Source organism: Aplysia californica, unplaced genomic scaffold, assembly GCF_000002075.1.
Source record: "Aplysia californica isolate F4 #8 unplaced genomic scaffold, AplCal3.0 scaffold00066, whole genome shotgun sequence".
NCBI lineage: Eukaryota > Metazoa > Mollusca > Gastropoda > Aplysiida > Aplysiidae > Aplysia > Aplysia californica.
The window spans coordinates 1,388,201-1,403,058 of record NW_004797336.1 but is presented as its reverse complement, the minus strand read 5'-3'; the positions used below and the strand labels follow the sequence as shown (position 1 = coordinate 1,403,058).

General features: G+C 40.7%; 2 protein-coding genes across 2 annotated transcripts in view; one reads left to right on the top strand and one right to left on the bottom strand.

Annotated features, from left to right (window-relative positions):
• LOC100533536 (huntingtin) overlaps nt 1-5,237 on the top strand; it is a 69,635-nt gene extending 64,398 nt beyond the window's left edge. Inside the window, exon 63 of the mRNA XM_005093588.3 lies at nt 373-5,237. Coding sequence (XP_005093645.2) covers nt 373-559 — 187 coding nt within the window. The 3' untranslated portion in view covers nt 560-5,237. The remainder of the gene's footprint in view (nt 1-372) is intronic.
• Nucleotides 5,238-10,669: 5,432 nt separating this feature from the next.
• Nucleotides 10,670-13,788, bottom strand: LOC106011174. The gene is made up of 4 exons (XM_013079871.2): nt 13,101-13,788; nt 11,937-12,060; nt 11,460-11,611; nt 10,670-10,858 (listed from the first exon to the last, which is right to left on the bottom strand). The coding sequence occupies exons 1-4, from the start codon at nt 13,258-13,260 to the stop codon at nt 10,800-10,802; spliced, it is 495 nt and encodes a 164-aa protein (XP_012935325.1). The 5' UTR covers nt 13,261-13,788; the 3' UTR covers nt 10,670-10,799.
• Nucleotides 13,789-14,858: the final 1,070 nt, after the last annotated feature.

Sequence of the window (14,858 nt, the reverse complement as noted above, 5' to 3'; positions counted from 1 at the left end):
CCTTTTCCCTTTTTGTCCAGACTGTGCATTCATATATAAATAACATTTTCAAACTTCAGTAAAATCTAACAACAATTAAAGACACAGTAAATAAAACAATGAACCAACCTAATTTTTTCTAGTATCTCAATTTTTTAATTCAGGATTCTAGGGAGGTTTGAAAAAAAGAATTCAGGGTTTTAAGGGTTAAGTTTGCTGGCCTGATGATGTGAGGCAATAAATATAAGATGTTATTTTTGAAAACATTTGCTCAACCAGACAAGTTTGAAAACTAAAAAGTTGCCTTCTTTAATTGATATCCAATTACTACAAGTGCTTATATTTATGACTTTTTTTTTTCCATGTTGCATAATGTTCCTTAACTTTGCACAGTTTTCCACATGTCTTGGGACGCATGGGTCACATGGAAAGCTTAGACCGACAGCTGTTCTGTTTGTGTGCACTTGACTTTTATCGCCAGCTGACGGAGGAGGGACAGCGACGAGCATTCCTATCAACGTTCCAAGCCATCGCAGCTCCAGAGTCTCCATACAGTGATTTGGTGGCTTGTCTTGCTTAGTCTGTGAATGACTGTGCAGCTCCTGCTGTTCAAACAATCGGGTCTGCTCCCAAAACTTCCACTTTACCCGATATTTCCAGAATGTGAATGTCAACTTGTCTTGTAGGAAGCAATCCAAAATGTTCCGGGAACCTTGCTAGAAAAAAGTAGCACCAATTCATACTGAAGATACCATTCCATAAGGCTGTGAATAAAGCACTATATCAGATTTTTTTAATGGTCATGTGAGAGAGGTAAAACAATCAGAATTATTGCATAACTTTTTCCTCTATCTTGTTCATGACGATTCTTTAAATTTTGTGTATGGCCATCCTGCATAGCTGTGGCTGGCAGTTAGTGTGTAAATTCTGTACTATTTGTTTCCCCTCAAGTAAAACTTTTGAGTCAAAATGACGGTATGACTTAAGATCTCAGTTTTGTTCATAGCTGAACTGTTGACATGCTCTCTGGCATGCCTCACTGCCAAAGCTGGCTACCCATCGATGCTGAGATTATATCAGCAAATGACTTATATTAAAATTGTTTTGTGTTTTGGGGGATTTTTTTTCAGTGCAATATTTAAGATGTGATTTTCTAAAGCTGCAAGTGGTTAGAATGTGTCCTGGCCTTTTGCAGGTATCTCATTCCAGATTTAAAAAATGGATGGTGTGAGTGTGAGCAGGGTGCTTCAACTGAGGTAGCTATGTCTTACATTTGGGATTGCCCTCAATATCTGTTTCATTATTTCATGCCTCTGTTGAGACTGCTCCTCTTGTTTGACATGGCCCAGTGATTGACTTTTTACCAGAAATGTTTGTTCATGAGCGAATGTTTTTGTGTGTTTTGCATCTAAGGATGAAATGAAAGTAGACTGTATGATATTTCCACATATGTTTCAGTTTAATGAACATTCCAAATTGAATTTGATAGCATGGTTGACAATGTAAACAATCTTTTAATGTTTTTCATCCTTGATGTTATTCTTGTTTCTTTTTGTCTCTTGATAACCATTTGAGATATGTTGATGTATGATTGCACATATTTTATTCTAAGAATGTACAGTTCTGCTGTATGTGCACTATGCCTAGCACAGAACTATTAGGCTTTCATTCAGCTGTCTGTTATCAGCTTCTTGAGTGTAGATGTCCTACAGTGCACTACACAGTTTCTTCATGGTGCCAAAAGTCAAGGGTTAGATGTCACTGCTCCTCGTAGATCATCTCACTGTGCACAGTGTAGCAGTCCCACAAGTGTAGTGTATGTGCTGTGGTCAGTAGTACAGTAATGAGCAAGGCTTCAAAGATGAAATGCTTAAACATAATAGCAGCCTTCGGAGAAGACCACAGAATGTGTGCACTCTCTTACGTTCAACTGTCTGTCAATCTTTATGTGAATGTTTCTATCTCTCTGCTGCTCTTGTTTCCTTTCTTTCTGACATTCTCTTTCCAATGATCTTTCTTGTTTCTTTTTCTTTTGGCGAAAGTTTGATGATATATGTGCTGTTTTCATTTTAGGCATATCATTGTCCTGTATACTTTACATAATGTTGCAATATTTTGCTTTACAAAGAGTGTACTTGGGTTTCTTTCCATTTGTGAGGCTTCACAATGGTTGCACCCTTGTCTCTAATGTATGACTGAAGTAAGTTATAATCTGGAGTTTAGGATGCTGCTTTTAACCAGAGTTGCAGATTTGACTTTACTTTTGACTTCAAATTTGACCGTGGATTTGGATTCTGAAAGCTGATCGTACAGCTGTACTTTTGGGATCAAAACTTTCTATAATCAAATTTACCGTTATGATGAACGCCAGTCTTGAACTGGCTATGTAGTGATAAATATTACTCTTTCTGTACACTGAAAGATGATGACTTTGTTTGTCTCTCCTACATACACTTTCAAATCTGTTTTACTTTACTGCATATCAGTACTGTGAAACTCAGATATAATGGGCCTGATATTCAATTTCATTGAATCTGAGTGTTAGTTATAGCAGTGTGAACTAGTTACTTCACAATGTGGGACCACAGCAAAATATTTTCGAAGGCCAGCACTCAATTCATAACGTAGAGTAAAAGCTATGTCTCGACTAGCCTTTCATATTCCAGTAGCCGAGGAAGGGGTTGGATATGACTGTGACATGTCTGTATTTCTGCAGACTTTTCATGCCTGAAACGCTTGTTCCACTATTTACGGTACAGCAGACAATTGATCAAGAGCTATTTGTCTGAATGAATCAGCTGTCAGGGGAAAGCAGCTGTGCAACGGGGTTCTTAAGTGTGCATTCTGAGCATAGTGCTTTAGATGAATGATGCATGGACTGTGTTTTCTCATCCGGGAAAGAATTTCAAATGAAACTTACTTTTCAAAGGATTTTAAAATGATGCTTTCGTTGCTCATGCAATGCTGCTTCAGGACATGCTTGCAGCATGGAAGATTGAAGAATGCAGAAAAACCTGTGGAGAACTAGAGAATGTAAGAAAGAAGTATGTTCCACCTTTTATGAATGAAGAGGGGCCCTCAGCAAGATATAAATGAATTAAATGTTCAAACTTGCGAACAGGAAACAGTTTGGAAGCTAAGGGATGAGGGAAGTGAGGACTGCTTTTAATCAAATGAAAGGAAAAGACAGCAACAAAAGTGTTATTTATGTTCACACATGAAAGAGTCATTATCATGAATCTTTTCTTTGTACTCACTACAATAGGCATTCTCTGGCACATTTTGGGGTATGCAGTGATACATGTTATCATCACAGGACATGAAATGTTTTTTGCAACACGTTTGTCTGTAGTTTGGAACAGTGCCTATTTTACTCCTTTTATTTTATTATTCTTATTGGAGGAAATTTGCTATTTCTTATTTCTCGGTCTTTTCTTTTAAAGTTATTTTAAAGCCTGACTTCATACATATTTTTTATTGTGACTCATATATGTGTTTGTCAGGTGTTCAAAACAAATTTGGCATCCAGAATATGAAAATGATGATAGTCCCTATTGTTGTTTTTTTGTTGTTGTCTGTTTGAAGTACATGTAATATTATTTCCAAAAATTAGATGCACTCATAGTGTGTTCATTTTTTAATAGCAGCATTGACTAATTGTTTTTCATTTTTGACAGTCCCACTCGCTTGGCTGGATGGTCAACTTGTTGTTTCAGGTGAAATCACTTTTGAACTTGATTCTTGTTCTTGTTTTCATGAATATCAGCACCCAGTTGTATGTACTGGAAGAAACCCACAACAAACATCACCCACAATGCAGGCCTTGTAGTTTGTTTGCAGCGAAGGCGTATTGTGCTTTCCACAGGGTCTTATGAAACTCGGAGCTGAATCTGCTCAGCGTTGATAGATCTTTTGGAGGTAATACTTCGTTCTTTTTTGGTGTTTACACAAGCATGGTAGACAACATATTGTTATTGCTGGGTATCTGTTTATCTCTCTCCCTCTTTCTTCATTGATCTGTCTGAATGAATGAACCCGGTTTTTAGTCCAATTTCATTTTAAAGATCTATCCATATGGCGAAAATATGGGGGGCTATCCTCAGACTTTTCTCATGAAACTTTTTCTTCTGTCAGTCCCAACATCCTGTGAAGCATCAGGGTTTGTTTCTCTCCTTGTACAAAGCGAGATTATCTGGTCATTTCAACCCCTCCATACTTAACTGAATATGACTCACTTCAAGGGGATTGTGAGGATCATGGGACCACAGAAATGCTATTGTGGTTGATTTTTCTGGGTTTTTTCAAGAGACTAACTCAGCTGGCACCATAAATTGTTTGCATCTTCCAATCAGTTTGACCCTTTGTTTTTCTTCTGGGTACTGATTTTTTTTACCCAAATAATTTTTACTTTTTTTCTCTATTATTGTAATTGAGGATGAGAATTATAGTACTGATAGGAGAGTTGCAAGCACTGTTGAAGAAAGGCTGAGTTGAAAAATTCCTCTCTATAGTGATATGCATCTGTTCTAATTTTCCTTTTTACATTTAGGGTTTGTTAATGATTTCCAGGGGATGCTCTTCCTTTTACAAATAAACTGGGCATGAGAACAAAGTATTTGTTAATTTTTTTTTTCTAGATAATTGTCTTGTATTTATGCAGTAAACTGGGTGCAGTGTTGAATTGCATTGGAATTGCCATATTATTTGCCAGTGTCATTCCGCTTAACACAGTTGACAGTGACAAAGGACGTATGTTGTGGAGTCTTGTTGAGGACAGGGTTCCTGAGTGTCAGTGAGAAGTGTGCTAAGGTAATTATTATAGTCTGAAAGCTTTGAATCCTGCTGTCTGTTATGGAGTGTGTGCACGCTGTGATTTTATTGAAGATAGAAGGTTCACCATTCACACTGTGATATCATTTAACATGGAAGTCCCCTCTGGAATTTCGAAGTTAAATGTACTTTTGACTTCATTGATTACAATGTGCACTCCTTTTTGCAGGCTTTGTATAATGTTGTATTTAGGAGGTCACTACATTATAAATAGCTGGTGAGGTTGTTGCATTATACAGGTATATGTGACTTTAGTGCAGCCAAAGAGTGGCACTGATATTGTTCCTGTCTGCTTCTGGATGTAAGCATTTGCTTTTTTCATATTTGAACATCTTGAGTTTTGATGATCATTTGCTTTATTATTTGTGTATCTTATGAAGTTGTTTCTTTACTCTTGTGTTAAAATACACTTTTTGGTTATACAGCTCCTGACGTTGTTGTCTTGTTTTCTATTATTTTTCCTTTAAGATTTCAGTTTTTGTGAGGAAATGTAATTTATCAGGCACTTAGGGAAGTTTATTTAGTTGGGTATGTAGAGTACTCGCACAAGTACGCATGTTTGTTGTGTAACGTAGGCTTTATTAAGGCTTGATTAATATGACATTGGAAAACAGTATGGACAGATTGGAGTCTGTACCAGAGTGTAGCTGTTTTCTCATCTATTACGTTTTGTATTCACATGAAGTGTCCAAGCAGATGGTTGACGGGTGCCCAGGTGTGGTTTGCTCCTTCTCTTTCCTATAAAACATCTATCGTCCTTATCTCTCCTCGTTTTTGTGTTTATTACTCTCTTATAACACCTGTAATCGACTGCCCTTTTTTACGGCCTTATTGTGTTGCAGGTGGTGTTGAACTTTTACTTATACAAAAAACAAAGTATCCATTTAGACACAGCTTAGTTCAAAAGGGGAATCACTGTCCCTAGTAACAGAAGTAAAGAAAAGGAGAAAAGTTGTACTTCAACACCCCCCCCCCCCCCCCCCCCCTTCCATTCTTTAAAATAAGTTAAAATCATCTTTTGTTACACATGACGTGATGTTTGACGAAACAATGAAAAAGAGAGAGAGAGAAAGAGATGTAAAGTCTTTTGATAAGAGTAAGAGTATAACATACGGTATCAATTTGCACGTTTTTTTATCGACACACTTTAGATCATTTAGGAGGTAGGCTGTTTTGTGTTAACTTGGGCTGAGAGGGATACAACTTTCCAGCAGAAAGATTGAGGTGCTCCGTAAAAATTCTCTCCACATAAGAATCAAGCTCAAGTTTTCTACGTGCAACAGCAGAGCACTTTACTGCTGCACCACAAGCACCGGTTGAATGAGAGTGAAAAGACGAAAAATCGTAAAGGATCTTTCTGCACTCAAACATGTATGTTGTAGGGCTGTACCCCGGTAGCAAACCCGCTCGTGCTCACAAGCCCCTAGTTCAAGTCACAAGCCTCAAATCAGTAGGTCAAATCATCAAATCAAATCACCAGCAATATAAGTTGAGTCTAGCGCAAACTGTAACCTCCTTTGTCTAGTCTAAACTTCAAGTCCACAGCAACTAGCAATCCGCGAAGCCACTCGTGTCAGGCCCCCTCATCATCCCCACCCTGCTTGCAATCCGCGAAGCCACTTACGTCAGAAAAAGAGAGAGGGGGAGAGTGAGAGATCTCGCCCACAGAGTCACTGCGCGGCGTGGCGCTGTAGTTTACCCGATTAATCGAGGCCTGCGCAAGCCTCAAGTCCCGTCCGCTGCCACAGGCCCCACAATTCACACAGTACTGATTTGCGCTAGGCTTACAGATTTGCCCCAGGACAAGCTCCAAACCTGACCTGCTGACTTGTACTGTCTCGATACACCGAGTGAGCGGCACGGGCTCGATGGCGTAGGACCGTCTTGATGGCGACAAGACAGTCCGATGTGTTCAAACAGCAAGACAGTACTGTGCGCTGTGTGAACTTTGAACCGTGGAGGAAGGGAGAGGCTGGGCTTGTTTTGGTGCAAGGCGTAGAGAGCTGAAGTTATTTTTAACTTCCCGCCGTTGATCAGCTAAGCGAATGGATAAGTGAGAGGGAGCGTGGTATTGTAGTAACAGAGACCTAGGTTTCTGGTAGTAATAAGAATAAGTTGACTTAGATTACCCTAGAATGGAGAACTCCAGGGGTCGTTGTGATTGGCTTTTGTATCGTATGTATGTAACCTATTTTGTAGATGTGTTACACTCACAGTGACATAATACAGAACATTTAGGAGACGGGCTAGGCCTACTTCAACCCAATGTCAGGGCCAACCTGGGCTGAGAGGGAACAACGCCCCAGCAGAAAGACGGAGGTTCTCAGTAAAATTTTCTCCCCATACGGGAATCGAACTGAGGTCTTTTGCGTGCGACGATGAAGCGCTTGGCTCGTGCACATTAAAAATAAACAGGCCTTAACATCATAAGAATAGCCGATCCAATATTAATTTTTAAGTGCATTGAATAGAGCTTTTTGTTTTTTACAACCGAACTATGAAAAAAAAACCAACCGATCTTGCACTTTTGGTGCAAGCCTCTCAGCGCAAATAACCAGAGAATCTATAATATGTACTGAGCCCACTGCCACGAGAGTTCGCGACGTCACGACACAGTACAGCAGGACTGTCCGCGAGTCACAACTCACCGGAAGTTCCCTCCGGTAGCAAGCAGGAGGCAAATCAAACCACAAGCCTGCTCGCAAGACTCTAGCGCAAGACTTCCGCTGCTTTACAAGCCTTCGATTAACCGAGCAGAATCCAGCCCTAGTATGTTGCCCAAGCTTCATTCCCAGATCAGTGAAATCTAATGAGGATTTCTTCAAGTTCAAGCACACTTTTGGAGATCTATACAGAAGAAAGTAATCACTCTATAGAGGAAAGAAGTCAGAACCACAGCGGTCTTTTTGTTATTTTTATATAATAGAGACGCCTGGACTGTAAATCAGTGTGTGGTTGCGTATCGTACTCGAAAGGTTTTAATGCAAACAAATGCGAAATGGTGACATGAAAACATACATACACAGAGAGAGAGACAGACAGATACACACAGATAGAGAGAGAGAGAGACAGTGAGAAACATTCACAGAGACAGAAACAGACAGACACACACACACACACACACACACACACACACACACACACACACACAGATAGAGAGACCGACAGAAACATTCACAGAGAGAGAGAGAGAGAGAGAAAGAGAGAGAGAGACAGACAGACAGACAGACAGACAGAAACATTCACACACGCACACACACACAAAGATAGAGAGACCGACAGAAACATTCACACACACACACACACACACACACACACACACACACACACACACACACACACAAAGCGAGAGAGAGACAGACAGACAGAAACATTTACACACACACACACACACACACACACACACACACACACACCAAACTGTAAGCTCCTTTTCTCTTGATATCGGTGATAACATGTCTCTTACAGAGCTCAGTCTTCTTGAAGCCTCTTTGAATGCAGTTCTTTTCAGAGTTATGCGTCCAATAAACCCCAGTGACACACTTCTGAAGCTGTTCATCAAAAAGATGTCTGGACTCCTTATACTTTTTTCAAAGAGTCCGCTAGCTTTTAGTTCATATTCTTTTTGAATTCAGGAGTGTGTTATCCTTTGTATTTTTAATGTTATGGCATCTGACTCATAAGCTAGAAAAACACTTAATTTTAGTGAGAGTTTTTCAGATGACTTCCGTGAGATAAGTGGGCATGGTAATGTCAACCAGTTTCAGTTGGTAGCAGTAAATAGCAGTGAATGATGTTGATTAGTGAGGTTCTCGTAAAGAGACAGCAAGAGTTGATTGGCTCGCATTGTGTGTGTGTGTGTGTGTGTGTGTGTGTGTGTGTGCGTGTGTGTGAATTTGTGTGTGTGTGTGTGTTTGTATGTGTGTGGGTGTGTATGTGTGTGTGCGCGCGGGAAGATGTCGCTGTGAGTTCTTCCTCTCTATTGTCTCCGTATCTTGCTTATTCCTTGCACTTTATTTGTGGCTGTTGTTATGTCAGAACGCTTCTCCTTTCTCAAACTCCAACAATCAGCTCAGTTCGAATTTCGAAAGTGTACGATACAGAGCTTTGCATATTATGTCTCACGTGGTCTCATAGTGGCTTCTTATGTGTATCAACGAAGCTGTCACTTAAAGGACCGGGCAGCTGTCAGCTCAGTTGGTTTCGTGTTGGGCTGCGTTGCAGTTGAACCCGTTAGAAATCCTGACGGGGCTTTTTTTTTCTCAATTTAGAATATTTGAGAGTTTCCACGGCCATCCACTCACTTGACTCGTTCCTATTGGAAGTGAGCGTGAATCAGGAGCTTCAGCCTCTTAAAATTTGTTTTTGTTTTTGAAAAGGCGTTATAATATATCCATACTGGACCGAGCTAAGTGTCAAGTTATTACAGTTATTGTGGCGCCTGTGGCCTATGGTTTGGCTCTCGGACTTGCAACTATGAGGTCGTGAATTCGAATCCCGCCAGGGGCCTGACGTTGTGTCCTTGGGAAAGGCACTTAACACGAATTTTCCTCACTTCACCCAGGTGGGAATGATTACCCAGCTGTAGACAGCGACAGACAGGGGCGAAGGCTGACTTGTTTGACAGGGTAATCAAAGTGAAATGGGACCAGATAGGGCCTGGAGATATCACACTCACACAAGTCACAAGAATCTTACTGGCACTGGAGGCGGCAACTCTGAGTTGTGAATGAAAACAAATCCTGAATTCATGTTGTATGCATGTTCAACCGCTAAAATAGTCGGGAAAGTATTTCATTAAATATTTATTCCAACTAACCTTAAATTTAACTTTAGATTTGAACACACGAACACCAAGGAAAGAAGCAGAGATGTCAGTACTACAATGGCAGGTTATGCCAGTCAACCGAAACACTTTGGTAGAGCATACCAATTATTAATTTTTTATTTCACATTTGGCGGATTTTTGTCTAGCTTTTCGCGGCCAGGAGCCAGTGTCATAATCGAGGTCACGATCTGATTATAGGACGTTAAAAAGTCGAGGAAAAAAACAAGCACTCGAAGCAGTAAAAGGATTATTAGGAGTTAGTTCCCCTCACATCTGTGCGGTAGACTCGACCAGTGTAATAGTTCGCTTATATAATCAGCGCGTCTGGGTGTTTATAACTGTGACCCGAAAGGGGTGAACAGGGTATATGCGACAATGAAACAGTTTTGACTACTATGCACATGTTCCCTTCAACTCTATTGGTTGACTCTTCTAGCCTCACTTTAAGCTTACTTAATCAAAGCTTGTGACTGCTTATGGAGTGGCCCGATAGGGGCGAACAGACTATTTCTGTGGCAATGAAACGGTTTTGAAGGTTAGGCATAGTCTATTGTTCATTGGTGATTATGAACGTCTTTATACATTTAATTTATGAGGTTTACGTCTATGGTTGAATTTGACTGCGACAATGTTTCAAAAATAGGAAGGGAAGCAGTGATTATTTGGTTATATAGACGCTTCGCCTCTGGCGACAGATCTTGTCAGTTTGTTCGTGTTTGAGCGCTTAATCAATTGCTTGCATGGTAGGCTTCCCGGGAAGCTGAGAATGTTTCTGAGTGTTCTATGGTCTGCTGGGGGTAATACTATAGTTGTAACTCGCTGTTGAGCCGGAGTATGCGATATACAAATGCTAGATCTATTTATTATTTATTATCATTACGAAGTTCCCGTAATATTTAATTTGCACTTAGTGAAAAAGCATACAAAACGCCATAAACGCCCCCCCCCCCCTTCCAAACAAACAACAACAATACGAAACAAAACCAAAAACAAAAAACATTTGGAAGAATTGGAGACCAGTAAAACACGATCTAGTGATTTAGAAAAAGTCGTGTTGTGTGCTGAACATTTGTATTTATTTGGTTTACCCGAGATGGTCTATAACACCGAATCTGTGTCCCCGTGAACGAGCGAAGACAGAGGAGATGCACGACGGCTCTGTTCACTCTGTGGTGAGGGCTTCTGCCTTGGACAACGACCGGACACGTGCCACCAGTTTCTCTGATGAGCAAGGCAACAAATAGTTTGGTACTTTTTTTTTTTACCATGCTCGGACTTTCTCTCTCTCTCTGTGTGTCTCTCTCTCTCTCTGTCTCTCTCTGTCTGTGTCTCTGTCTCTGTCTGTCTGTCTGTCTCTCTCTCTCTGTCTCTCTCTCTCTGTCTCTCTCTCTCTCTCTCTCTCTCTCTCTCTCTCTCTCTCTCTCCGTTACACGCACATACACACATACACACAACCACAAACACACACACATGCAATATATTGTAAGGCTGCTGAGAAGATCAGTTCGAACTGGGCCAACATAAGGAAGCTCGAGTTCGATTTTGCTCATCCCCGTGGAATATCTATTTTTCCCCTGCCTCTCCTGTGCCTCTGTCCCAGCTATGCGCCAAGTGCCTCGCCTTTAAAAAATGGCCTTTGCGACATAACACGTCAACGAAAGCACCCCCCCCCCCCTTTTCCCACCAACAGAAACAAGACAAACAAAATAAAAACCACCACCAAGAACAAACGAACAGACACCCCCCCCCCCTAAAAAACCCACAACAATTACAAACAAAGCAAAACGAAACAAAAAACAAAAAAAGAACTCATTCAACTCACGTGTATCCCGACGGGCCATGTAGTGACACCCAGCCTCCTGCATAGCGGCCTGCATCATATCTCGGACCAGAGGTCTCAAGAACCGTTTGCTAAATGCGTCGCACATGTTGTTCACGAAGCGCATCATGCACTGCTCCAGCTCAACTCCCAGCCTGTGGCAGTGGGAGCAGGGACACAGGTAAGTTTTCAAAGTATAAACAAGTTGAAAGATTTCAGAAATATTCAAGTCTTATATTCACATTGTTCGTCTCTTTCAGTCAGGAAAACGAACAAAATACATTTTAGAAATTAGCCCCCAGCTTTTATGGAAAGAAGTTGTAAGAAAAGGCTAAAATCAAACGAAAGCTTGGTTCAATTTACGACATACTGTACAGACATTAATGCAAGTTTTTACGTTCGATATCCTTATCATTTCTGTTATATAAACCGGTCCAACCAAACAAAAATCATATTCAAATTTATAAAATGCTGACATACGGGCAGATGGCGGTATGCGACCTCCGACCAGCCTCGATGTCGGGAATCAACAGGTTACTTTTCCTCTCGAACTCCTCTGAGCATCGGTCCAACCGACTCGTGTCGTCAGAGCACGCCTGAGCACCTGTGGAGCAAAGGACAAGCAGTGGTGGGATTTATCAAGTGGGAGAACACTGGGTTTTTTTTTGTTTCCATGAGTCTGCACCGGCAGAAAAGATACCAAACTGCAGTTAACTGTATGAGTTCTGATGTCTGTACTCTTGTCAATCTATATGTTATTTCTAAAGGGTAACACGGGCACGAGTCGATGCATTTTCAATTTTATTTTAACAATACAATAAAACCTCGTAATACCGCCTCCCTCTGGGCGAGCATGAAGTTTGCGGAACAGCGGGGCTGGCGGTTCAACGAGGTTTCTCCTACTGCCCAACTTCAAGGAACATGATTCTGCTGTATGATCTGTTTTTGAAAAGTGTCTTTTTGAGTTTTTGTTGGTGATATACATGTACATGAACATGTATTCAGAGCCAAGAGTCTTCTCTCTGTATCTCTCTGTATCTTTCTCGTGGAAGAAAGATTATCAAGTACGGTAGCCCACCAATGGGTCTTGTGCACTGTGTGCAATGTTTACCTCAGGTGGAAGATTCGCTGGAGGTATTGCGGGGTACAATTATATAAGTTGAATAGGGACCATACAACTCAGACAGTTAGTAGATGGCGGATGACAGTGTGAAGGAGTAAATACTGCGTTTGGATTGGCGCTCCTTTTCGTACATTGACAAAACCTGGAGGTAAGCGGGGCAGGCGGTATAACGGGGAGCGGTACAACGAAATTTGATTGTACGTGTATTTCTTTCTTTTCTGGAAGCTTACTTAACAGAAGCACGTAGGAACTGTGTACCCAATGCCCTTAAACACACTATACCTACCTTGAAATTATTTTTTAAAATTATGGAACTGAGTGACTTAATCAGGCTACTTTGCTTTAGCTTAGCCTCACACAAGTAACACAAGTTGATAGAATCTACTTACAAACTTTAACAACTTAGGCTTAGATGAATATGGCACTAAGACTGTAATGTAGGGAACACATTTATTCATTTCAGTATACCCAGGATGGAGAGAAAATACGAGTTTACATTAACTCATCCGATTTTCTGATACCTGCAAACAAGGCGAAGCCGGCAAGGAATACAACTAGAGTCTGCATGATGACGTTGTCAGATGAGCGAGAAGCAACAAGTCTGGCGTTGAATGGTGCTGGACAAAGCTGGTAGTAGCTTAACTTGGGTACACGATCGATATTTATACAGAAAAGCCACATGAATTTTCAGAAGTCAACAGTCCATTAATGATGATTTAATGTTAGGGTGGTTTTCTTGTGATAATGAATGTCATCGAAAAGAAAATTTGACAATTTTGGTCAAAGTCAGTTATAACCCTGTCTCTACACAAGAAAAAGGTACATTCGTATATTAATAGCCATGTTTGCATGATCCATGACCAGTGCTTGGCTGTGTCACTTTGACAGCTGAAATGTTACCCAGGGCTTCAGACTTCATAACAATACCAGGAAACAGAGCACTGAAAAGGTACCAAACGAAAAATACGTACTTTTATAAGGACAAAATGCAGCCACTCTGCTGGCCACAAGTTCTCTTGGACATACTGGGCAGTCTACAATTAAGGACAACCTTTTCCCACAGGTTCAGCGAGTTGGAATGTCCTGTTATCTAAACCAGATTCCTCTAATTGACAATAATGGCAACGGTGACCGACCTAAACGGCTGGGACGTCCATGCCATTTCCGAAATGGAAGTTGCCACGTTGAGTGCCCCCCTGTAATGATGATGGTAAATTACGATCAGTGGCAATGACCATCTCATTTGTCACTTAATACTGCTCCCGTTCCTGACTCTATAGAAGCGGGGAAAAGTTTTTCAAGAAATGTCTTTGTTGGTTTACCAATATACATATAAAATGCACTGCACAGGTTATGAAAATACATCTTTTATTTAAATGGTGTTTTGAATTCTACATGTCTCCATTAAAATCATTCCTAAATTAAACATGCGTGATCTTTTAATTTAATGACCATGTAATATGTGCTTTATAATACAACATTGCAGGACAAAAGACAGTTTCAATCGTTGTCACAGATGTCTCTTGTGGTACAAGAAAAACCCCTGACTAGATTTTCTTCATATAAAAATTATTAGTGGGTTTCTAAGTCGTCGGCGAACTGTGCAGGTGTATTTAGCCCAAAATTTTGATTTTTTTTAAAAGAGCGGTTTCTTAAATCTTGAGTAACAGTTGCATGTGATCGAAATATTTTGTCGAAATTCATATTTTAAATGTTGATAGATAGAGATAGAAAAGTTAAGTTAATGTCCGATCCTATGGACCATCACATCTCAGTTGTTCAAATGTCCGAGGCTACGCGTTCCTGTACAGCGTACACTTGTTTTATCACCACCACATGACCGCACGGTGTAATGGCGGGTCTGCCTTCACGTCCTGTCCAGATACTGTTTTTTTGGATACATTTACCATAATATTCTGCTTGGTTGTGCTGAAAATATGGACACATTTTCGGGCAAAGACCGACGACAAGGGGCTAATGATTTTCTACATTTTCAAGACTGCTAAAGAAGATCCTGACGCTGTGCTGAAGAGGGTAATTCCATAGTGGACTAGTACACGATCCAAGGAATTCAGAAAGTCAGAGTAAAGATAGATAAAGGAAAAGACGACGCTTCATCGTTACATTGTCACAGAGTTCAGTCTTATCTGCTAGAGGTTCAACAGAGGGCAGGGTGGGGTTTTAAACTTTCCTTCTCTCTCATCTCTATTTCTCAACCCCATTTCGCCACACATACCGTCATGCCCATCATTCTCTCTCTCTCTCTCTCTCTCTCTCTC